This window comes from Astatotilapia calliptera, chromosome 17 (assembly GCF_900246225.1).
Source record: "Astatotilapia calliptera chromosome 17, fAstCal1.2, whole genome shotgun sequence".
Lineage (NCBI taxonomy): Eukaryota > Metazoa > Chordata > Actinopteri > Cichliformes > Cichlidae > Astatotilapia > Astatotilapia calliptera.
Window position 1 is genome coordinate 1,624,295 of NC_039318.1, and position 25,797 is coordinate 1,650,091.

At 41.7% G+C, this 25,797-nt stretch overlaps 1 protein-coding gene across 1 annotated transcript in view; it reads left to right on the forward strand.

Annotated features, from left to right (window-relative positions):
- Positions 1-25,797, forward strand: part of mpped1 (metallophosphoesterase domain containing 1) — a 98,736-nt gene that overhangs the window by 26,351 nt on the left and 46,588 nt on the right. Inside the window, exon 4 of the mRNA XM_026146499.1 lies at positions 8,879-9,104. Within this exon, the coding sequence (XP_026002284.1) occupies positions 8,879-9,104 (226 nt within the window). The remainder of the gene's footprint in view (positions 1-8,878; positions 9,105-25,797) is intronic.

Consider the following 25,797-nt stretch of genomic DNA (forward strand, 5'->3'; position numbering starts at 1 on the left):
CTTTTTTTTCTGCATTTAGATGCAGTGATTTAGTCTTGATAGGTGGGTACATATCCTCCCTCGACATCACCTTACCCAGCTATTTTATATAATGCTTATTTACAGCAGAAAAAAATGCTGCCTCCACATTAATTCATCAGTAGTAAAAACTGTTACTCAGTAACAGAATACAGCACTCACACTTCTCTCAATAAATACCTTTTTAAGTGCATTTTGCTGACATGTTCACTGTGCAACTTTTAATTGTAATGGAGAATTTCTTGTGGGCAGCACGGTGGCACGGTGGTTAGCACTGTTGCCGCACAGCAAGAAATTCCTGAGTTCAATTCCACCATCAGGCCGGGGTCTTTCTGTGTGGAGTTTGCATGTTCTCCCTGTGTTTGCGTGGGTTCTCTCTGGGTACTCTGGCTTCCTCCCACCGTCCAAAGACATGCAGCTTGTGGGGATAGGTTAATTGGATAATCCAAATTGTCACTAGGTGTGAATGTGTGAGTGAATGTGAGTGCGAATGGTTGTCTGTCTCTATGTGTTAGCCCTGCGACAGACTGGCGACCTGTCCAGGGTGTACCCTGCCTCTTGCCCTATGACAGCTGGGATAGGCTCCAGCGCCCCCCGCGACCCTGAAAAGGATAAGCAGAAGCGAATGGATGGATGGAGAATTTCTTGTATGTTGACAGTGGACATATTTCTCTCACCAATTAGCCATCCCCACACCCCTACTCCATATCTGCTGGAGTACTGTTGTTATGTGTTTTTTGTCCTAAAATCCTGAACTATTTATATCATACCACTGGAACTACATCTTTTTTAGTCAGTTGATGTTTGTATTTTTTTTTTGTTTTTTGGCCTGTCCCGTTTGGCTCTTTTGCCGTCAGAATTATTGTCTAAAGGCAAAGAAAGATACCCAACGGATTTACTTTACCAAATTGACCATCCCAGCCTTGCCGTAATGGTCCATTTGATTCACCTTTTATTGTTTATTTTATTTTCACTTACTGAACATGGGACAGACTTGACTGGGGGAAAGAAGGGGAGAAAGAAAGAGGGAAAGAGAAACAGCTGAGAAGAGGGACGGGGGAGAAGGGCAAAAGACAAAAACCAACAGAATGAGCAGAAAAAAAAAAGAAGAAAAAAAGAAAAAAAATGCATATTTGTATTTGTATTTGTATTTATTTATTTATTGTCATTGTCAAGAACAATGAAATTGCGTTTGGGGCTTCCATACAACCCAAAAATAAATAAATAAAATAAATCTATCACCTGGGTCACCTGCTGAGAAAGAAAAAAGAAAACAAGCAGAAGAGAACAAGAGGAATAAACAACATCACAATGATATATGGGAATATGACAGTAAATACTAAATGTTAAACATTATTGTGCAGCACATAAGATCAACAGAACACAGTGTGCTTTGAGGTAGGAGCCAAAAAGGGTGTAGTTTGTGGGTGTGATCACCCGTGTGTACACCTGTGAGCATGGACACGCTTGTTTTTTTAAAAGGTTCCTTCATGCAACGATCTGCTAGAGGGTGTGGGGGGGCCACAGCCCCGTCCTCCAGGGCATTAATTGTAATGGAGAATTTCTTGTATGTTGACAGTGGACATATTTCTCTCACCAATTAGCCATCCCCACACCCCTACTCCATATCTGCTGGAGTACTGTTGTTATGTGTTTTTTGTCCTAAAATCCTGAACTATTTATATCATACCACTGGAACTACATCTTTTTTAGTCAGTTGATGTTTGTAATGTTCTCTTGTTGGTTAGCGCTGGCTCTGTCACTTGCTAGCGTGCTAATTTGTCCTGCTTCTCGATGCTTTACCTTACTTTTAGCTTTTAAGCTAAGGCTAGGTAAGCTACAAAACAAAACTTGGCTTGTGTAGCCAGACTACTGTCACACCACACATATAAGCATTTCTATTTTAGTTAATAGATTTTGAAAGCAACAATCATAGTAGTAGAAAAATGTTTCTCTAACGCTGCGTCCACAAGCGAGTTGCTTGTTGCACATCACTTTGAATCTGACAGCTTGTCACATGCTAACATTTCGAGTCTAATACAGTATATTTACTACAAGGTTGGTCAACAATATCCACCTCATGTTTATTCTGCTTGTATTTGCTCGAAGTCATCAAATTTTCAGTCGCTACCAGTGTGGGCAACTTAGGAATCCAAAATTAATTTAATTTAATAATATTAAAGCTTAACTAGCAGGCGAGAGAACTATTAAATAAATTTGAAATATTTTACATTGGTGTTATCTTTTTTTAAAATAGGTATATTAAAGTTAGTATAAACTATTTGTCTGAGTAATATGTTGTAATTGGTGTCTCGGGGTTGTCAAATTAGTTTTTACATTTATTTATTTGCATTTTATTTTGAGGTTAGTTTAGAGTTATTTTACAGAGTTGTTTGTTTTACAAAAGGTTTCTGTTATTTAGTATTTAGTAGCTAATATTAAGTAACTTTTTTCAATTTCTTTTGTTTTGTTATCATAAGGTTTTGGATAAGGTCAAGTTTAAGAAATTCAAAGCCATAGGTAAGTTCAACTCAGTTTTATTTATATAGCACCAAATCACAACAACAGTCACCTCAAGGCGTTTTATATTGTAAGGTAGTGTCACAGTCTGGCTGGGGCAGACCGTATGTGTTGGCAGAGAGTGGACCCAAAATGCAGACACCAAGGAACTTGGATCAAAACTTCAGTATCAACAAAAGCGAGCCGTTTAATGAGGCTGGCAGAAAAAGTACAAATAAAGGGCAAGGCAAACAGAAATAAAACTAACATTAACCTAAACTGGGAGAACTAAACAAACAACATGGAAAAACCTGGACATGAAACCTAGAAACATGGTATGGAGAACATGGCATGAACAACAGACGACCTGACAAACACACACTGAAAACAGAGGACTTAAATACACAGGAGGTGATTAGGGGAAGTGGAGACACATGAGGAAACAGCTGGCAGTAATTGAGCAGGACGAGGCAAGGGAAGCAAAACTAGAAACATTAACATAGAACAGACTGTGAAAGTAAAACAGGAAACACACTGACGGAACTCAAGACATGTGGACTTAACAGACTGGGGGAGACAGAACATAGGGATCTGAAACATGGAACAGAAAGGCACAGTAGATCAACATGAACATAACAACGCCACAGGGGAAGAGTAAAACTGAACACAGAAACACCAGACCTCTTCACAATAAAACAGGAAACATAATGAGACGTAGACATGACAACCCAAACTTCACAATGTAAGACACAGACATGAAACACATGAAAAGCAGGGGAGATTTACCATAGTTGGAAACACGAGGGGGAAATAATAAGAACTAGAAACACTTAAGCGTGATAACAAATGAACTTAGGAACCTGAAGGGCTACATAAACTAAAACATCAAAAATGAACTAAAACTCAAAACACTGGGTCATAAGACCCAGGACCGTGACAGGTAGACCCTACAATAATGCATACTGAGAAAAACCCAACAATCATATGACCCCCTATGAGCACCACTTTGGTGACAGTGGGAAGGAAAAACTCCCTTTTAACAGGAAGAAACCTCCAGCAGAACCAGGCTCAGGGAGGGGCGGGGCCATCTGCTGTGATTGGTTGGGGTGAGAGAAGGAAGACAGGATAAAAGACAGTGGCGTGTCTTCATTTAACTTAGCAAAGAAGTAATTTTAAATTATTGAAATTTGTCACAAAACATCATTTGTTCCCATTTTTTTGGCAATCTAGAAAAGATTTCACAGCAAAAATAATATTATTGCCAAATACAATGTGAAAGTATACCTGGATGAAAAAATATACAATGGAGCGCTGTTACTCGTGGATTGACCTCATCAGAGCCTGGACCTCAACATTACTGAAGCTTTGTGGGATCATCTTGACAAAGAATGGAACAAAAGGCAACCAACATCCAGATATCTTTGGAATGTCCTTCAAGAAGCTCTGAGAACTATTCAAAGCACTTCCCTCAACTTCTACAACTGAGTAGAATTACAAACAAAAGAAAGTAAAAGCACCCCTGTGGTGTATGCCTTAAGCATGTGCACCAACAGTAAACAGACAAACTCGATAGATGGGGACTGAGTGACTCGGGCTCTCCCCAGCCATTGCTTATATTGAGAGACAAGCCTCTAGCTCCTTCTCCTATTGTTGTATAATCATTTTATTCTTCATATTTTTATTGTACACGACTTCAAATTTTGCATCAAATTTGTTTCCAAGTCCACCCATCCCTCTATCCCTTCATCCCTCCATCCAAAATATATAAAAATTATTAAATAAAGTTACATATGTAAATGTGCATATACAGCTTTACATGGACAGTTATTGGGGCATATAAAATGGTCATATATCATTAATCAATAACCACTGAGCAAATATGTTTATGTGGCAAACGTGATGCATGCATGCAGAGTTTATTCCAGCTGAATTCATGATATAGATTTCTTTATATTTCTAAATATTTTCCTAGAAAGAAGATGGGGCAAAGCTGTTGCACGCCTTTTAAAAAGTTATAAAATGACATTAATATTTTGCCTAAATTATACTGCTCACCTGGGTGATCATTCTTGCAGTCGCATCTAATTTATGGTATAACTGGCTGCCTTGAAGGGAGCTCCAGCAACATCATTGGATTTTACTTTGATTTATTCAGTCTAGCACAGATTAGCTGCATAAACATGATGAGGATTTCTGCTGTTTCAGGAGGAATCACTGCCATGACGTCTAAAGTCTGGGACCAAGGGTCTGTGTGCACAGTAAAAAGGTTAATTAAATACTGTACTGTAACTGACTACAGCGTGACTTTGTAAGATTGGCACTGACACATATCAGTGGCGGTTTTAGGTCGCAGCAAATCCTGCTCCACAGAGGGAGGGATAGGTTGCATTATCCACATCACTAAACCTTTGTTAGGTGATGGACTCATCAAGGGTGTCTATGCTGCTCGCGTTCTACGTTTGCGTGGTGTTTTGGATGTGAAATAGACAAGTTGTATAAGTCCTACAGTGTTATCCAGTTCAAACAACAAATCATATTTCATCATACTTTTTGCTCAGCTCATCTGGTCAGTTCAGTTTTTTTTTCTTTTCTTTATAGTGTACTATGAAAAATGTTTGGTCCTCAGCAGGTCTTAAAATTAGGTAAATAAAACCATAAATGATCTACAAAATATGACATGCCTGACTGTGTGATTATTTTGTTTAACAAAAAGTTAAAATGCAGAAACAGTGCATGAAAAACCGTAAGTATTAGAATGGAACGTAAAAGCCGAGTACTGCTAATCAAATATACAGAATTCCTCCATCCATCCATTCGCTTCCGCTTATCCTTACTTAATCAATTGATTATCAATATAAAAGCATTAGCTTTGGCAGTCTGGAGCATTCAGGTGTTTGTTGTAATGCCACAGAGGAAAGACATCAGCAGTGAAGCAGCTGCTGCTGACATCAGTCTGGGAGGGGTTATAAGGCCATTATTAAACCATTTGAAATCATTATCTTACAGCGGGGAAAATTATTCACAGGTCTGGGATTCACTGGGAGTGGAAATCCCATCACTGTGCACTGCTCAGAGAAAAAACAAGAGCTCCTGTACAACTGGGGTCTACAGGCCTCACCTAACATGTCAAAGCTCAGGAAACTACATTTAAAAAAAGATGGCATGTTTGGAGAAAGTCTCTTCTCAGCAAACAAACATGGCAGCATGGCGCAGGTTTGCAACATTGCATCCAAACAGACCGCATGACCTCTCGAACGATGTCCTTTAGACAGATTAGACCAAAGTAGTAATGTTTGGCTAAAATGCACCGTACCATGTTTGTTTAAAACCAAATACAGCAGAAATATCAGCAGAAATAACTCTGTCAAACACGGTGATGGGATATTTGGGCTGGTTGCCACAGTACTTGCAGTCAATCAGTTGACTATGAACCCTTCATTAATATACCAACGAATCTAAGTTTGGCATAGTCAAAGTCCAGATCTGAGTGGACCATAAGAGAGCTGTGTATAATCGAGGGCTGACAAATCTCTGGCATGTAATCGATGGCATGTAAACAGAAAACTATTACTTTACATTATTGCTGTTAAATGTGGTTCTTCCAGCTTTTCAAACACGACTTCTGCATTTTAGCTCAGTTCTAGCTGAATAAACTATAACAAATCGTGTGTTTATCTGAGCTTACCTGATCTTTAAACATTATAAGGACTAGATCATTTTTATGTTTCCTGATATGTTAAAAACTAAAATTGTTCTAAAACTGAAACATTGTTGCTCGTTTTTTAAATTGATTATATGTAAGAAAGCTGCTGAGCATCATTCAGTTTTACTTTTGTTTTCTTGGGCCACAGTTTTCTGCTGGTTTTCTGCCTAATTTCCAGTATTAGAAGGAAATAATTTTGTAGCCTTAGAAAGCCACTGTTAGCTAACTGCCCAGCATAGGATGGCAGTCGGACAGTTTATTACAGCCACAGGGCCAAGAGAAAAGAGAATGCTGAGTTCTGTTCCCCAGGTGGACACAAATACAACAGAATAGTTCGGTTTCTCTGCGTCTTCACAAGCATCAAATATTCTTTCATTATGTGTTTATTCTTCTGTATTCTGTCTTTGTTTCTTCTCTCTTACAGCAGTGATCATTAGTATGACCATCAGCTTATCTTCTTGCAGCCGTATTGTAGTTGTTGTTAGATTTATTAAATTCCCAGCCCCTTGGTGTATTTTTTAAAGAGGCTCGCAAAAACTCACAGAAGTCTTTCTATTAACATAACGAAATCCACACATTTGTGTTTCTTGACTCAGGGTGATATGTGTCCTCTTGAAGACTATTCTTGCCGGCCAGAAGATGCACCTTCCATCCAATATTCATTCTGGTTATTGATAAACAGCAACTATGCTCTTGTAGTCTGGGGCTTTCCTTCTAGACCACTCTCCATCAGAGAAGTGCCTTATCATGGGGAGTCTGTGCAAGTTAATGGTGTCCACTGAATGGCTGATAACAAACATGAGCTGTAACCTGAGTGTTACTATGGCCATAATCTGTGTGTAATGAATGAATTCACTATGACTTTTTTTCTTGTACCCCCATTAACTTACTTGAAATTTGTGAGAATAACGTGTGGCATAGAGAGGTAAATGTTAGACTTCAGTAGCCGCGGTGCAGGCTTTGGCATCGCACTTTAGAACACAGGCCAGTTGGCACGCAAAACACATGCCAATTATTGCATCAGTCATGTGCAGGGATTTTATGCATTTTGGAGCACAAATGGAAATTCTGAAAGTAAAGCACAGAATTCCCAGCGGTCCCGAGAGCTTTAATCGGTATATGATTGGTATATGATGATATTTTAGAACGTATTGTTCCTCCAACATTGATTTATTTGGGGATGACTAAGCCTCAGATGCCAAACCCTGAGGAAAAGGAACAAAAAGGAACATCTTTTGATTATCTGTGTCCGTGTGCCTTTGTTGAGGTGCAGCCCCTCATTTATGGGCCTTTTTTGGTGTCTGCTTGACAACTAAACACAAGCCCTTCTGCCAAACAAATTGGAGCTGTGTTAGGGAGAGGGGGCGGCCCAGACCCAAACTGCAGAGATGGGCACTCTTTGACAGCTGCTTTCATCTTGTTATTATTCCTCCTTCACACTCAAGGATTTTTGGGCTTCCTAAAGTATTTCTGTCGCTCTCTCCTTCCTCTTCCACTCGTTTTCTTTTTCTGTCACTGGGCTGTGATTGGCTGTTATGACAGAGCCGTCACTGGGCTGTCAGCCTCTTCTAAAGCTCGGTTTAATTACTCCTTTTCACTAACATGACACGTTCATGCACAGATGCGTGCAAACTCGCACACGCATGGGAAAGTCGCTCGCAAGCGCACACATGCTGACACACAAACCGGCGTGCTCAGCTGCGTGCCGCGTCGTCCTGCCAGCAACAAAAAAAGAAAAAAGCTGCGGTGATTGAACCCTCCGTCAGCCGTTTTACCTGACAAAGCAGACCCCCAGATGTTTGTCAGTGTTAGCTCTCTGTTTCCCGAGCCGAGCTTTGAAAACATTGTGTAGAAGTGTGAAGGCCCGGCTACTGCTGGGTTTGATGAGCTAAGATCGATCACGCGTCCTGCTGTGCCAAGCTTTGAATAGCCAATTATGGCTGCTGAAATAGAGCAGAGAATGCACGTTGACTTGAAGGAGGGAGACTTTGATTAGAAGGGGATGATGGAAACGAAGGGGCTAAAGATGCAGCAGTTATTGCCGTAGTCTATAAATGTTTAATATTCTGCTTTGTAAAGCCAACAATGATCCTCCTCATCCATCCTTCAGATAAAGATTCCCTGACGGATGCATTCAGCTATGCTTCCATTAACAGAAGACAGCAGTGCACTGGGTTGAGACCTTGACTGATGGAGGGAATCTAAGACAGATGTACAGATTTACTCGAAATATAGAGGAAAACAACTAGAAAGCCTTGTTGCATGTGAATGCCAAGCCATCTGAGCTGGGTTTAAAGTTGTCGCTCTCTTCTCCTTCCCGGGTATCTGCCGTGCTTCCCCTCTTTGTGCTGATATCTTCTTCCCGTTTCTGTTTCCCTTCTCTCTCTTTCCTACTCTCTCATCTTTTTCCTCATCATCTCCTCTCCCTCCGCTCTTGTCATTTCTTTCTCTTTCTTTCTTCACCCTTGAAAATGATCCTCCACCACCCCATCTATTTTTCCTTATGGAATTGGGCCTCCTGATCACACTCCCCATTCATTCTTTTCTCCTTTCTTTCATTTTCCATCCTTCTTACCACTTTTGCATTCAAATTTCATTTCTTTTCTCTTTTCCCCTCTTCCCTGTCCATAACTTTCACTACTCCACTTACCCTCTCAGGTACCCTCCCCTACGACATCAAGATAGTAATTGCTGGAAATCATGAGCTGACCTTTGACCAGGAGTTTATGGCAGACCTCATCAAGCAGGACTTCTACTACTTCCCTTCAGCCTCCAAGCTCAAGCCAGAGAATTACGAGAACGTCCAGTCACTGCTGACCAACTGCATCTACCTGCAGGACTCTGAGGTCACCGTGCGGGGCTTCAGAATCTATGGCTCCCCCTGGTGAGTGAGTCTTTCTTCATATTAGAACTAGGGCTGCGCGTACAGTATGTGGAGTATTTTCTTAACAAAGGATTGACTCTTTGGTTTTCTTATAGAAACATATAAATCTGCTGACACGAGTCATGCAGTGGTAACTTCAAACGTAGTCAAATATAACAGATTGTTGAAGATTTATAATGTGATGCAATCTGACATGTGGAGGTTGACTCCATGGTGTAGCGGTTTCCACATGCACATTGCACTGGCTATGCTCAATAACACATCCAATTTTCATCACAGCATCCACTTGAATTATGAGTCTACTTTCTTCAAGGTAGGAAAGTTCTTAATATCCCTTTTCATTCTCTACTAGCATATTCTTCTAGCAAGTGGAGAGTCAAAAAACCCAGTCAGTACTGGAAATATCCTTTAATTTACTGTGAATAAAAAATGAATCCCATGTATATTGTAAGGGTCTGACTGGGTCAACACTCAGTCTTGAGTTTGGCTGTTTCTACTTTTCTTCACGTATAATCTTGGCGCAAACCTCAGGCCAGGTAGCATTCAAATAAATAAATGCACTGTACATGTTACACAATGAATGAGAGAAATGGGACTGTTAGTGGTTCAGCAGTTCCTTTCTTGCCCTTTGTCTTGAAGCAAATGCATCTGTCCATGAGTTGGGCTCAAACCTGAAACCGAATTTTGTTTTTATTTTCCTTGAAAAAAATCACAAAAACACATAATTCTGGGTAGCTTTCTGATAAAGCTTTAAAGAGTGTTTTTGCACCAGTTGGATTGCTGAGGCGACATATTACACGAGAAAGTTTATATCTTCATTCTTTTAATTGCTTAACCAATTCACTGTTGCAGAGGGCAGAGCTTATCCCAGCTGCCATCACTAACACAGAGACAACCAATTTAGAATCACTAAGAAGCCTAGCATGTGTGTTTTAGACTGTGTGGCAGGACCCAGAGCAACCCATGCAGGCCAAATGAGAAACCATCGCTAACACCGCTACCCACTGCACCCCTGTGCTGACGAGCATCATAACAAGTTTAAATTCCTCTGTTGCAAACAAGCTCAGCAATTCATTGTCAGTCACTCGTCTTGTTTTGATCCATTGTCAGGGCTGATGGGCATTTACATGGCTAATATTTTACCAGTCTGTACAGCGAGTATTTTGACATGGTGATCAACAATGTTTGTCCTTTTCGACCTATGCTAAAGTATGAGCTAATCCCCCCCCCCAACATTTAAAAGAGAGTTTTATGAACTGCAGTTCTCGTCCTCCAGTGTGATTCTTTACAAGATTTTATACTTATGAAGAAGAAAGTTCCTGAGGTCTGGGGGGACCTTTGGAATCACTAAAACTGATCAGTTATCTTCTTCTTTATTTATCTTTTGCTGGATTTGCTTTCAGTTTTCCAGGATGTGATAACATGCATGTGTGTGTGTAAGTGGTTTGATGATGGGCTGACATACTTGATGATGATGATGATGATGATCAGGTGTTTTACTGACAGGTTCCCAGGGACACTGTTTTTGTGTGTGTGTGTGTGTGTGTGTGTGTGTGTGTGTGTGTGTGTGTGTGTGTGCTGGGTAATTGGTTTGCTGTGATAGCAGGTTCCCCTGACTTTATTGCTCGGGCCACTGCAGAGAGCTGCCCGAGGTGAGCAGAGATAGATGGAAAAGTCAAGAAAGAAAAAGGCAATAGGGAACGGAGAAGTGAAAGCGCCTACGGAGGGCAGGAATCTGGGGAGAGATGTGGACAGAAACGGCGGGACAAAGGAAGAGCGGTGTGCAGATTTAGGAAGAGATTTATTCGGATTCATCAGCTGGCCCTCGCTGGTTTAATGGCCACATGATGTGATGAGTGTCTGTGCGAATGTGTGAATGTCTGGTCATGGGTTTATGCACCCTCATGTCCTCTCGCTTGTCTTGGACTACATACTTGTGTGTGTGTGCGTGTGTGCGTGTGTGTGTGTGTGTGTGTGTGTGTGTGTGTGTGTGTAAGCCCCAGGGTGTGTTCCTGCAGCACAGAGGGGCTCCAGCTGGAGGCTCTGCATGTTCTCCCCTTCTTCTGTTTGCTCCCCTCTCACCACCTTCCTTCTTAATGTCTACCCTGATTACCTTTGAGCATCCTTTCATTATTCTTTCTCTTTAATCCTCCGCTCTTTTTTTTCTGTTTAACACCAATTCTCTCTTCCCACTTCTCCTCCCTTTCTTCACCTTCTGCACGCCTGTTTCCACCCTTACCTCTTGATTTGGGAAAATTAAAGAACCACTCGTCCTTGTATTTCTTTCTCACCTTTCTAATCTCTCAATCTCCTCTTTGAAAGGAATTCGTAGATGTGGCTCTTGGCACTTTTGAATGCTGCGGCACATTATTTCACTGCTCCTCACATTTTGTCCAGATACAGTGGCAGTAACTACTTTGTATAAAGAGCTGATTGTGTTTTCTCAAACAGGATTCTTAGTTGATTGCAATATGCATTCTTAAACTGTAACGTTTTCTAAAACACCAGCGTAACCTACTCAACTTAAAAAAATCATTATTGTTAACTTTTTAGGATTTTACAGTGTAGCAGGATGGTGCTATCACTATGACCTGTGTTACCATAGTGATACCAGTGCCACGCTGTATGGCCTGTTGATCCCCCCACCCCCACCACCTCACACCCTCCACCACAAGCACTGACGTTACTACCTCCAAACTAAATGTACATGGAGCTCACAAAAGGACAGGCTCACACAGAGAACAGAAACAAGTCAAAATTTCACTAACAAGCTTCACATATTAGTTATAAAATGTCCAGTGATGGTGTGGTCAGACCTGTCACTTCAAAGCAACAAGCTTCTGGGTTCCTACGTCCGACCCGGCCTGGGCTTTTTCTGTGGGGCGTGTTCTCCCCGTGCCTGACAAGTTTGCTCTGGGTACTCCCAGAGACTTCCTCCCAGAGTCTAAAGACAAACTCTAAGGAATTGGCTGTAGATGTGTTAGCCATGTGGTGGACTGGTGACCTGCCCAGGGTATACCTTGCCTCTTGCCTTGTGTCAGTTGGAAAAGGCTCCAGATAGTGGTGGAGAGCTCTTTCAGTCCAAAATGTTTTTAGCCTGGTTGAGATCAAGTGAATCTGATGGCCATGACTTTTGTTTCATTTGATTTTCTTCACATGAACATGTTCAGTGAGCCTTCATACTTTATGGATTGCAGAATTATGATCCTAGACGAGACCTCTGCCATTAGGAAACAAGTCATTTATCATACGACACCTTAGAGCAGCTTTATATTCATTTGCAGTAACCAGTAACGCTCTTCTTTAAGCGAAACCATGCTAGTGTAACTTGTTTTGGTTTTTTTATTTGTTTTTATTTTAATGTAATTGAATTTTAATTGGGACCGTCTTTATCTCAGACCAAAAAGAGAAGAGGGGAAAATGAAAGAGCAGAAACAGTGACTCTGTTCTTTCCTTCATCATTTCCTGAGCAGTGACTGGCTTGACTTCTTCATTTCTTTCTGTCACCTATAACGTTCGTTATGCCTCCCATTTTCATCACTTGGTGTGTCTTCTTCCTCCTCCATTCCTCCATCCATCTGGCTTCACGGGCCGTTAACTCCTTCCTTCCTGGGGTCCCTCACTCCTACTTCATCCTCTCCTACTAAGAGGTATTGTGAAGCTGTGTGCTTCCTAGCAGGCCCCTACGGCTCCTCGCACACTCTGTCGTATACACAAACAGATGCACATGCAACCTTTTACTATCCCAGCTGATATTAAATCCTTCTTACTTCCAAAAGCTTCTTAATTTATCTCTTCATGTATTGAAAAATCAGACAGATGCAGGGGCATTGCTCCGTTTCCCCACTTCTGATGCTAATGTGACTTTACAAGCCATTTGTCACAAACATATTGCAGAAAGATGCTCTGTCTGAGAGCTGATGGGACAGAGCAGGAGTACTCATGTGCATGTCTCAGTCTTAGAGTAGAATGTTGAATATTATGGTGGAAGAACTGAACCGCCTCTGTCCCCTTTTTCACAGGCTGACAAGCACCAAAACAAGTTTTAAAAAAAAAAAAAGTGAATAAAGATCGATCTACAGTATCTACGTTTGTGTGCATGAAGGGTATGGCTGCTGTCAGAGTAAATGTGACTCGCTGATGTTAGTGGAAGTTGATTTTCTGCGTCTCTTCCTCATCACCACTCAGCCTGATTTCGTCCTCACAGATTTCCTGTGCCAATCTGAATGTGAAGTAACTCTCTGCTCTGAGTCTCTTTACCTGTTTCACATTCTGAGGGGTTAATATGAGCGCTGGTGCAGACACCAGCTGTTCATAGCACCACTACAATACTAAAGGATTATATTGTACACGATGCAGCCTAATCACACATTAATATTATTTCTTATGAAAAGATGAATAGTGGGAAAGTTTGGGTGATGAGGTACAGAGATTGTGATTAGGATGAGAGAAGGAAGACAGGATAAAGACATGTTGTGGAAGAGAGACAGAGGTTAACATAGCCACATACATGACCTAATTATGAGTTCAAACCTTAGTCTGAACTCTGTGTCTTTACTGCTTTACTGCTACGTGCTTATAAATTCATGTCTGAAAGCATTTTTTATTAAACCCAGTCTGCTGTCACCGGCTAGGTTTTCTGTCACCTTTAAACAGAGCTGAGGTCAGATACTTCAGTATTACCCTGTTAGACCACTTGGAGAACAATAGGCTGAAATATTATTATTATTTTTGGTATTGTAATATCAAGCTGATTATCCCAACTTTGACTCTTACAGGCTTTAAGTATGCATGTGGCTCATATCAGCCTAACTTTTGAGTGTACTGTTCATGAACACGCAGTGGATTTAAAAATTGCTCACAGCTATTCAGAAAAGAAAAAAAAGTAACACATGTTTAAAAATCAAGTATTGATTTATTTGTTGTGACTGTTTTGGTTTCCTGTATATATAGATTGTTTATTCACTGCATTCATTTATTTTCTATGTATTAGATAATAAGTAGGAAATAAATGTGTATAGATTTGTCTAAGTCCAATTATGGTAACAATTGCTCAAATGCAGACAGAACCAGGTCATAATTCATGCTAAGCTATAATTATAAGTGGGCTCATACTAATGTTAAAAGCTGTAATTTTCTCTACCTAGTATATTATTATTTAAGCAGGAAACCCATTACTCTACTGCCAGAGTGGCTAATTAGGACTTTCAAAGGTATTCGTCGTTAGCCCCTTAATTGTTGAGAAACTTCAATCAGATTCGGCCATCATTAGTCAATCTGATCAATGAGCTAGTTTAGCTTGTGGATAGCAATAGATTTATACAGTCCTCCAAAAAACCAAGTACACACTTGCTGCTTCTACAGGAATGAAAAGCGTTCTGAGGGTTAGTATCAGACAGATGCTGCTAATCATGTGCTTCCAAAGAGGAAGGAAAGGCACAGATTCCCAAAGTGTTTCCACTGGAAAGATGGTTAGGAAATCATGGGATAGTGCCAGAAAATGAACAATTGCAAAAGTGTTCTACTTTAAATTGTCATTATTATTATTATGTTAATGATCATCATCATCTGGACCATGATGATACTCATTGGTTTTTGTAGTATAGTACCGAGGTGTGAATTAGGTTGTTATCTCATGTGGATAAAAAGCAGGAACAAAACAAATCCTTTGTAATTAATTTGCTAATCAGTCGTCATTTAAACGTGGGAGGCCATGCCCGAGTAAAAACCCGTCATTGTTAAGGAAATTCTATTTCACAGCTTGTACATGCTTGGACCCCAATCAGGAGCTTTCACCCTGTTTGCCCTTTAAGCCACACAGACACATATTTGGCTAAGTGTCAGGTGTTCATTTTCATGTCCATGTTGTGTTGATACAAATGATGTTGTCATGTGTGTTATACTTCTATTGTCATCATAGTCCTCCACGTTTTCCTTTTACTCGCGATGTTTGTCGAAGAAATGCTACTTTATTGAAAAAGGATTGCGTTTTTGCAACATTTGTGTTACTGTGAGTAAATGGAAGATGCTGCCCTTTTAGCTACACTGTATATAATTAATTGAATACTAAAATTACATTATTTCATACTTGCGATGGTGCGCAGCTGTGATTTATTGGCTAAAATGTTAGATTCTAGCTTTTCTAAAAAATGGGAAAGAAGACATAACGATGCTGCGGTGAGACTTCTTTAGTTGTTCCAGTATGTTATTGTTTCAGTAGTTTTTCTTCTGTTGCCGAATTGTGTGTTTCATCAGTATGAGCTTCCCTTAGAGATAATCGTAAAAGCCAGTATTTGAGATAAAGGTGTTCTTTCATATACAAAATCCTAGATGAGTGCATTTTGTATTTAGGAATAATTTTCCGAGCAAAGAATTCTGAGGACTTTTTATTAATTGAACTGAATCCTGCTTTTAAAAACACCAAAAATCCGATATTCACACGAAAAGTACATAATAGTTTCACCAGCTGGTATCACAGATCTTGGATGCTTGGTATCTCAGAACTACTCTCTACTCATAATTTAGCAACTAAGATTCTAGGCAGCAGAAACCAATCTGGCAACCTCGGCAGATGACATCTGAGTCATTATTAATAATGAGCTGCATGGCCGGGACACGCAGCTTTGCACATTTATGGAGCCGCTCCCCCACCAGCACAAATGCAGCCATGAGTATGCGCTTCTCGCTCTGCACAACTTTTTTATATCGGTAGCCAATAGAGTAGAAAGTCACGTCTGATAGAAGCAGGAATGAAAACATCTCCAACAAAAGCATCTATCACAATAATTCACTCCTTTCTCTGTGTTACATTTTCCTAAACAGTGGCCAATCATGTGTGTAATGTTTTTCCAGCTGAAGTAATCTGCACACGTGACACATTTGTTCAGTGTAAGTTTGTCACAGGTTATGTTTTATTCAGATTGATCTGTTCGTGACTGCAGCTTTACTCATGACACCAGGAAGTATCAACAGTTGATACAGCTGGATGTACTTATATCAGTGCTTAAAGAAATCAGTGATTAATCTGACTATGTAAGAGTTTATGATTAACTGTGGAAGTCATTGTAAACAATAATGTTTGTTTTTATTCATTTGTTTGTTTTTTTAAATGAACTCAAAGAAAAACAAAGTTAGTGTGTTTCCAGCTGCTGTTCAGGATAAACAGCATTTGGATGAAACCATGTCAGTGTGGGATTTGCTGTTTATGATGGAGATTTCACTGTTTCCTGACTTTTCTAAACTCAAATTCAGTCAGTTTATAATCATAAAATAAGTCACGTTTAAATAACAATAATCGTAGTCCTGCAAAAAATCATGCTTTGTTTCAAATTTGAATTTGAAACAAATTCCATCAACCACCAACCCCCTGAAGATTGGCTGTTCAGATGGATGCACACACGCACACACACAGACACACACGTGTGTTTAGCCAGGTGCGACATGAAGTAGGTAAAAGCCAAAGTGTCCTTAGTTTTGAGGTTTGTCATTAACGTGTAGAAGTACAGGCTCCCACCAGGGTTAGGGTCAAGATTATCTCCTGATGTCATCTTTTCAGGCAACCCCTTGTATACATAACATGTATTTGTCCTCTTGTGGTCAAACATATGAAGGCAAATTTGAAATTCTGCATTTTACCTCAAACCACATTTTCCCTAACCTACCACAGTGGTTCACTGCCTAAACGTAATAAAACAAACACAGATACGTGTAAAACCAAAGTCTCAATATAACATTGCCAGACTGTCTCCTCTCCTGAGCATTTGAGTGATTTCAGTCTGATAAATAAAGGCTGTGATTTTTTATTACACGAGACTCAGAAGAAACACTTCTAACTGCTAAAAATCACCGTTTCCTTTTACCTGAGCGTGGCTCTCGAGACTTATGTGTTCCTACTAAAGTCCCTCCTATTTCAACATGCTCATCATTATGAATGCAACACTGTAGCTCAGTGACGTGCTTTTTATTGGTTTTGGACAACAATGCAGTAGAAAAGAATATACTGTAAGGCTGTGATACATCATCCCTGTTAGCTGGATACAGTCATTGTTGGGTTGAGTCTTTTCATGAGAACCAAAATCTAATATCCTATTTTCCAATTTTCTATGCGAGAGAAGAACGTAAAACCTTGACGGGTGTCTGTTTAGCTTCAGGCTGTTTGACAGATGCTTAGAATAATTGAATTTTAGAGGGCAGCAATTATAACTTGGGAGCTAATGGGGTTAGAGACTTGATTTCAGATTCTAACGAACGTTTTATAGAGTTAAGATATACAGTAGCTACCTTAAATGTCTTTGTCCGTCTGTCCTTACGTCTTTGAGTTTTTTCTAAAATATTGGGGCAATGAAAGCAGCACGTGAGCAGGAGGCCGGGGAGGTTCCTATAGTGTTGATCCAAAAAAGTTCAATTTCTTTAAACGTATATAATGACGGTCTCTGAGGAGCGGATAACAGGCGGAGGAGACGGCTCATTCACAGACACACAGAAATCACAAAGGCATGAGAGGGACAAAGTAGTGTGTTTGTTGATGGGGGATTTGCACGGAGTGACAGGGGAGAGAAAGCGAGAGACCCTGTTTTCTTCTTTAAATGAAAACGGCAGAAATTTATCGCTCCCCACTGCTCCGTGTGGAATAATTAAGGACGGAGATGCAAAAGACTCCTTAATTAGATTTTTTAATTATTGAGGATTCACTTCTCCTTCTATAGTGGCCCAATTAAGAAAGCTCATCAAAAACTAAAGAGATGAAGAGAGGCCGTTTTCCTCTTTCTTCATCTCCTCCTCCTCCCTGTCCCCCTCCATCTCATCTTCCTCCTCCCTCTCCTCCTCCATCTTCCCTTTCTAAGCTCCCTCATTTGACAGAAATGGACTACCTGCGTTGTGTTTGATGGCTTGTCCTCACTGATGAGCGGCAAACGGAAGGGACTCTCACTGACTTTAATTAACTTGCTTGTTTTCACGGCCCTGGTGAAAGTAAGAGAGAAGGGGGGAGGGGTGGAAAACGAAGAGGTAAAATACAGTAATAGTGTGCAGAGCTTCTCCTTTAGTGATAATGAGTCTAATGATGGTGGAGATGGCATCAAGGTACTGTGACCTTGTTTCTCTTCTTTAAGCTTTTAGAGTTTGCTTTGTTCTTGTTCTGATGAGGAGAGACTTCAGAGAAAGTTTTGACAGATGGAGGGAAACGGGAAATAACAGACAACTTTTGAAAACACACCATCAGTGGAGATGTGAGTTTTAGCCCACTGAGTACAAATTGTGTAGATGACCATTTTGCAGATCAGTCAGTTTTAAACTGATTCCCTGCCTCCCGGCCAGCCATTGGTTTCACTTCATTTCAGGATGCTTTGAAAACAACGTGCAGGCCCTGATTACAGGTCGGCAGCTAATCCATAACTAAATCCGTTTTACAGTGTTGTGTTGTAGCATGGCTCCACTTAGTGAGCACTTCACACATGTTTATGTGCACTCTGGCTTCAGAGGCGTAAACACCGCTGCTGAATTCAGAGAGTACGTACTGACACGAAGGCGCTGAGGTTTAGAGCTCACTCTCAGTTCTGGAGTGTTGGAGATATTTTCACCTCTGAAACACACAAGCCCCTTTCACACATGCGAGCCTACCTGTTAATCTGGCACTATTTCAGTGCGTCAGCTTCCTGTGTGAACCGTCACCGTCAGGTTTCCATAAAAAGGTCCTGACCTGACCAGATCAGACTTTGTACGATTGACACACTTTTTTCTGCTTCCAGCAGTGATCATTAGTATAACCTGAATACAGTCTGGAGCTGTTGTTAGTTTGTTGCTTACAGCCATCAGTACGAGACTTTCTTTGAGTTTACTGAGGTTACCGATTTTACGCCACCAGGATCCATCCATGAGCATTTCCAAAGAAAGAGAGTTGCAAAGAGAAAGGTTTAAATACATCTAATCCTTTATTCCAGACATTGATCAATCGAGTCCTCAGTTTATTCTAACAGCAAATGACACTGTGCACTTTACTTCCAAAAGATGGGCCATTACACAGCCGCAGGAAATAAAGTGTTCAAGCTACAACTATTTGAGCTTCTAGGGCAGCAGAGTGGTTAGCACCATCACCGCACGGTAAGAAGGCTGTAGGTTTGAATCCTTTCTGTGTTGAATGTTCGCCCTGTTTCTGTTTTTCTCCCAGTCAGTTATTTTTGGTTATACGTGTGAATATGAGCATCAGTGGTTGAGTGGCTGTGTCAGTCCTGTGACAGACTGGCAACCTGTCCCGGGTGGAGCCTTCTTATTTTCCTGCGACAGCTGGGATAGGTCCCAGGCAATCCTGGATTACATACAGAAAGTGGAAGAAGATGGATGGGTTTGGGATTCCAGACAAGTTATCTGATTAGTATCAGAATATAGCACCCACGAATCCTAATGAATCTCTGAATGAAGACATAAACTACATTAATGTGATGAAGTCTAACTCCTGTATGAACAAACTTATAGAACAAAACATATTTGCTTTCTTAGCAAGTGACCTCTTGTGATTTGCTTCAATAATGACACCCACTTCAGTAAAGCTGACCTACCGGCTACGTTTTAGTTAAAAAAGGGGAAATCTAACTAAAGGTTCTCAGCTTGGGATTCTGCAAAAAGCAAAAAGCAGATCTTCTCTGGAAAATTAAGAATGAATGAAGCCTCGAAATTTAATATGAACACAGGCTTTATTCCAAAATGTGTTGTTTTCGTTGGTTTCAGGGTTTTTTCTTAAATGTCAACTCATGTGTAAATGTCTACACATCTGGATAGCGCTTGATTGGCTGAAGGCTTTCAGCAGGTAACAACTGGTTACTGGTTCAATCCTGTGTGAATCTTAATTCCCTCTTTCACTGAGCAAACCAGGACACCAGTAGCTTTGTGTGTTTGTGTGCAGTTTTTGCTAAAAAGGTTGAAGAAGTTTGGAAAACAAAGTTAGTTTCAGAGAAAGACATTTCTTTGCCTGTGTGCCGGTCACAAATATTGAAAATGTTCTTTATTTTCAGCCCGTTCTCACTCCCGAGGCGTAACATCCTGACGATTTGTCACTTCTCACGGCGTTCCTGAAGAGCGCGAAAGGTGACCTTCTGCATTCTTATGCTACGAGCCGGGTTATGGATGAAATCCAGTAGGATGACGGTCCCGCATTAATACGCGTTCAAGGAATGTATTCCAGCCCTAACCAGCACTTTAATGACGTTAGATAGTGTTTTCCAAAGCAATTTAAGTCAAATGAACAAACATGTGTAGATTGATTCCAAACGGTTCTCATGTTTCCTCATTTTTCCGATCTCGTGGTGGCCCAAAGCGTAACATGTTGACGATTTGTCACCTAGCCTAAAATATTACGGTTTGGGAGTGTTGTTACTTTTTAAAACTCTGGATGTAAAATGTTCACATTATTGTATTATTATATATCTTTATGGTAAACAATAATTGAACTCAGAGGAACAAACATCAGCGGCTGGGAGGAAAGCAATCCATTAAAAACCCAAATGTTACGTATGCAGTGGAATACTATGTAATGCATGCACAGTCTGTAGTCAACGCGCTGTATCATGCAGCAGCGTGCTCCTGTAAAGATAAAAAGATGGCGAGACATACAGTTGGGAGTTCATGCTTTTCTAGGCCTCCTCACCAGAGCCCCAACTAAATTAACATCGGAGTCACTCTGAGATTCTTGAGCTCCCCCGAGACTTGTTCTCTCCTCCATCCGTCTCCCCTCCTCCATCCCTTCTCCCACACCACCATCCCCATAGCACTTACGTTCCCAAAGGACCCAAATAAAGTAGCCTAAGAACACTGAACATTAATAAACAGATACTTAAGGGGGTTGGTAACGGATAGAAGGGGAAAAATGGCCTACTTTAACACTCGTCACTCCCCACCACCACCTTCTCCACCCATTCCCTTTTCTGTCTTCCTGTTCCTCTTCAATTTCATCTTTATCTCCTTCCTAAGTGCTGTGTGCTGCCCCGTAGCAGAATAAACAGTTATGGAGGGAAGAAGAGCAGAAGGGAGGACATTTACTGTGTCGTTTCCCTCAAGGGATTTCTCTTTAAATTACCTGTTAAATGGCCTCCAGGGGTAGGACTTATGTGCACGGGTGTGTGTCAGCATTTGTATGTGTATTTGTGTTATGGCATGCTCTGGGGCATTTCCCTCCATTTCACACATGCCTTCCCTGCTCAAGGCACGCACAATTGTTGAGAAAAAAATAAATTAAAGTGATTCTGTCCTTATGTTCCTCCTCGCCTCGCCACACACACACACACGCACACACACACACACACACACACACACACACACACACACACACACACACAGCACTCCCTGCCTCTCTGTCTCGGCAGTTCATCTGTGAGCGGCGATGTTCAGGGTTTGATCACAGAGACACGGGCGACGGGACGCAGTGGACGCTGAAAGAAATGTCCACGCCGGGAAGTCTCATTTCCCCGTCTTCTAAATGCCATTTCATTTGTTGCAGCAGTTTTGCAAAAACAAACGTCTTCACTGTGAAAAAAGGCAGATTAACTCAGAGTGAACCACTTGCATTAAAATGAGGGTTGCAAGCAAGACAAACATGTTGATGCGCTGAAATTGAGGCACGTTTTCTCACCAATTTTCTTTTTAGGGAATGCTGAGATTCCCGTCTTTGCATACTCTCACGCTGCTAGGACTATTTAATTGTAATTTGCATTGTTATTTTCTTGTCAAAGGTTGCAGTTTATTATCTTGTAGTGTTTGTATCACAATTTTCTGTAACTATAGATTTTAAAACTGTGTTTACTAGAATTTAAAACAGCATAAACTAACTGCTTTGAACTGTTGTTTTTTCATGTAAGTAGGGGGTTCATGGTAACCCCGTTGTCATGTTTAGGTAGGAACCAGGAATAATATCCACAGGCTATCAAGATATCAGGCTGTCAAACGAGCAGGCTGATGAGCACTGGCACAACATGGAATTTGGCAACCCCCCCGGAAGACGATAATTATGACACAGAACACTGAGAGAGATAAAAAAATTCTGGATTAGATGTGCTGGAAGAGTCATGTAGACTGAAAAGGCTAACCACCATTATTAAGGCAGCAGAGGCAAGAGGACAAGCTGGACATGTACTGAAAATCACATTTTGTAAAACGTTTTCTTGCTACCTACTAGTTTTACTGCCTAGATGAATTCTGTCCTGTCACACTAAAACATATCATAAGTCAAGCTAATAAAGCTGCACAAAGGAAAACCTCAACTTTGGTAAGAAAATGAAGCATTAATGATATTATAGTCATTTTTCTTCCGTTTCCTTTAATGATCGTTGATTTGTCTGGTTCCTGGAATGAAACTTTTTAATTGTTACTAAATTAGCACTTTGTTTTATTTCACTGCTACAGCACAGAACACTGTGGGATCGCGTTTAAAGACAGAATGTTACAGTTCTACCTAAAAATGCAATTTAGCAACCAACACAGGAACTGTGCTTTGCCTTGAGGCATCTCTCAGGTGCGAGTTTACATACTGAGACTGCTGTCTGTGGTGTGGATGGTCTTGCTGTTCGGCGACAAATTTCTGCCTGTTCAGTTGTGGCACGGCAGCGCAAAATAGCGGTTCCAGTATCTCCCTCAGAGCTGGGCTGGAAATTTCTCAGGACGACGTGATGTTCTTTGCATTTTGCCAGTTAATCGCTAGTCCCAGCCAGTTTCTTTTTATTGAAGTGATTAAAGTGTTTTGGGTGAATTTCTTTCTTTAAATCTAATCAAATGCTCAGTTGAAATGGGTATTCTTCCAAGAACTAATTTGCATCTGAAACAAGAGCAATTAATTCACCCAAATGGCAGGAATTTGCAAAATTATTATTGATTCTTGAAATCTGACTTAAATAACTTGTTAAGGTGCATGTTTATTAGCAACAAAACCAAGGAACACATATTGGTAGGATTTGAAGGCTCAGCATGCCAACTTAAATGAGGTTTCCTGAGAACAGGATATTTTTTGCAGTGTGCAGGGACTTCCTCCAGGGCAGCTCGGTGAGCCGCGCTGCAGCGTGTCCCTTCTGCCGCGCTGGCAGGTCTTACCGTTTGCCCAAACCCCATCCTGGATGAAGGAGAGGAAGGCACCCTACCACCCCTCTTTCCAGGCCGCTGCCCATCCACCTCCCCTGAACAAGCCACTAGCTCTGGATGAGCTGGCTAATCTCCACGATTCATGTGCTGAAGCGCGGGAGTCCGCAGGAGAGAAGATGAGCTACGAGAAGGGGAGGGGGGGGAGGTGTCTGGTAGTGGTGGGGTACTCTGGTCCTTTTTTTCCTCGTTTCTTTCTGTTCCTTTCTTCTCCTCTCCCCCGCCCCTCGTTTCCTTCTCTTCACCGGAGAACTTTGAAATAATTTGCGTCTCATGGGTTTTTTACATATTCTAATTTCCAACTAAATGGGACATCTGTTTGAGAAAAGGAAGATTTGCCACGGTTGCCAAGGCAACTATCACTCTGAAAGAAGGGGAGGGGGGTAGGTTGCGGGAGGAAAGGGAAAAAAAAAAGTCCGACAGCTTTTATGGACAGAATTAGACTTTGGTGGAATATTATCCCTGCAAGACAAACAGCAGTGAGGCCTGTTGTCTTCTTCTCCCCCTCTTAGTGTTTCCATCATCTGTTATCCCAGTTCCCCCTCTCCCCTTCTGTCTGCTTGTCTCTCTTTATCAGTGCTTTTCATTTTCACACCCTCGTGTTCACCTCCTTTTTCTCCATTTCCCTTCCTAGCCCCTCTTTTTCTGTCTTTCTGTGTCCCTCATGCTGCAGCATCATCAGAAATATCAGCGTGAAATCTGCCTCCAATTAGAGGCATAAAGCCCCCACCCCCACCTGCGTCCAGCCCCCAGCCTCCCACCCATGACAGCTTTTCCGCTGTCTGAGGCGTCTCATCCACGGAGCCGAAGCCCACCTCACACTCTCTGGTAATTGGTTATTGTTTGGAACAGGAAGGGACAAATGTGCTTCCCCCAGCGCTTCTAAATGCAAGTTAAACTGCCCTTCATTATGAATGCACAGTAAAGAATGGCTTTGTTAATGGGGGAGGAGGGGCGGGGGTGTAAAATGTCACACGCAACAATTGAGGCACGACGAGGAGCTGGAAACGAATTCTTTCTCCTTCCTTCCCCTGACATTTCATGGAGCTTTCTTTGAAGGCGAAGCTGGAAAACAGGTGAAGTGGTGCCGGGTACGTGCGTATTCCCGTTAAATCCCAGCCTGCAGAGAAGGGATTAGACTTGGAGAAAAATGAAACGGCCTGTTAACAGTGGTCGAGAACAAATCGCCTTTATCGCTGTCGATATTGTTAAAAGTATCGATCGGTGGCTGCAGTGGTGCTTGGGATAACAGTCTACTGGCATCTCACAAACACATTGTAACAGGTTTTCGCAGTGAAATGGAGCCTCGCTCCCGGCTCCTACGCAAACCTCCAACCAGTGCTTGATTGGAAGGTGCCAGAACGTAAGACTAGCAGCCTACATAGCAGCACTAATATTAAAACAAAGCCTTTTCATCTTGTTTAGAACACACACTGTGCCTTAATGTGAGCCATCAGGCACTTGTTGATAGAAATAAATAGAAAAGAGCAGTAACGTCATACTGATATTTAGAGCACAGGTCACTGAAAATCAGTTCTCATTTTTGATTACAGCTAAACATTTTAACATCAGCTGAATCTCTCCTCCGGGTGGGTGAATCCCAGTTTCTCACCTAAGCTGTCCGGTTTGCCTCATTATTTCTGTCTGGTTCGGTTAGTCCACTGTGAAAGCTGTCAGCCACAGAGACTTAACATGGCTGAGTAGAGGCCCACTCACTCCACTCCCAGTCCCCAAAATCAGACTTGAATGTGATGTCCCTCATCTCCTCGAGCTGCACAGGTGGGCGAGCGACACAGCAACTCACCCACCTGCTCTCGAAGACAAACGCACACAGAGACGCACACACCGCAGCGTTCACCAGGGAGGCTTACGCAGCACTCAAACCATGTGCTCTGATCCAGCTCGTCCTCATCCGCTGCACATCCAGAACACTCTCCCAGCCTCCGCAGAGACTCCCGTGCTCATCCCCTCATCCTGGTTATGTTTGTCCGCCCATCTGTGTGTCTTCAAACCACTCATCTCCTCCTCCCTTCATCCTCCCATTCTTACATTTTCACATCCTTCTCGCTAAGGAGAGAACTTTTTTGTGTTCCTTTTTTAAAAATCCTTTACGTACTCCGCTTCGGCCGATTAGCGCATCGTTAAAGTTTTTCCACATCTTAGTTCCCTCCCTGCGAGAGCCGTCTCCGGCGGGAGCTCATTATCGCCGGGCATGAAGTTGACTGTCAGGGTCTCCGCTGATTTGTCACATCCCAGTTCCCACCCGCTGCCGAGCCCAGCAGATTGAGGGTGTTGCTGAGTAGTGCATGTGTATCTGTGGGTGGGTAGTGGGGTAGAGTCTGGGATGGAGGGATTGTCTAGAACTGCCGGCTCTGGGGAGCGTCCCGGAGCATTTTTCTGTGGCCCGTACTTGTTATTGTTGTGTTTCTTGACACTAACTGGCGTCGGCGGCGGAGTCGTGTGGCACATGTTGAGAGCCACATTTATCACGTCCCTGAGATTGTTTACTGTGATTCACGCGGTTTTGTTTATGGCTTTGTATTGTACTGTGAAAATGGAAATGGCATCATGGCGGTGC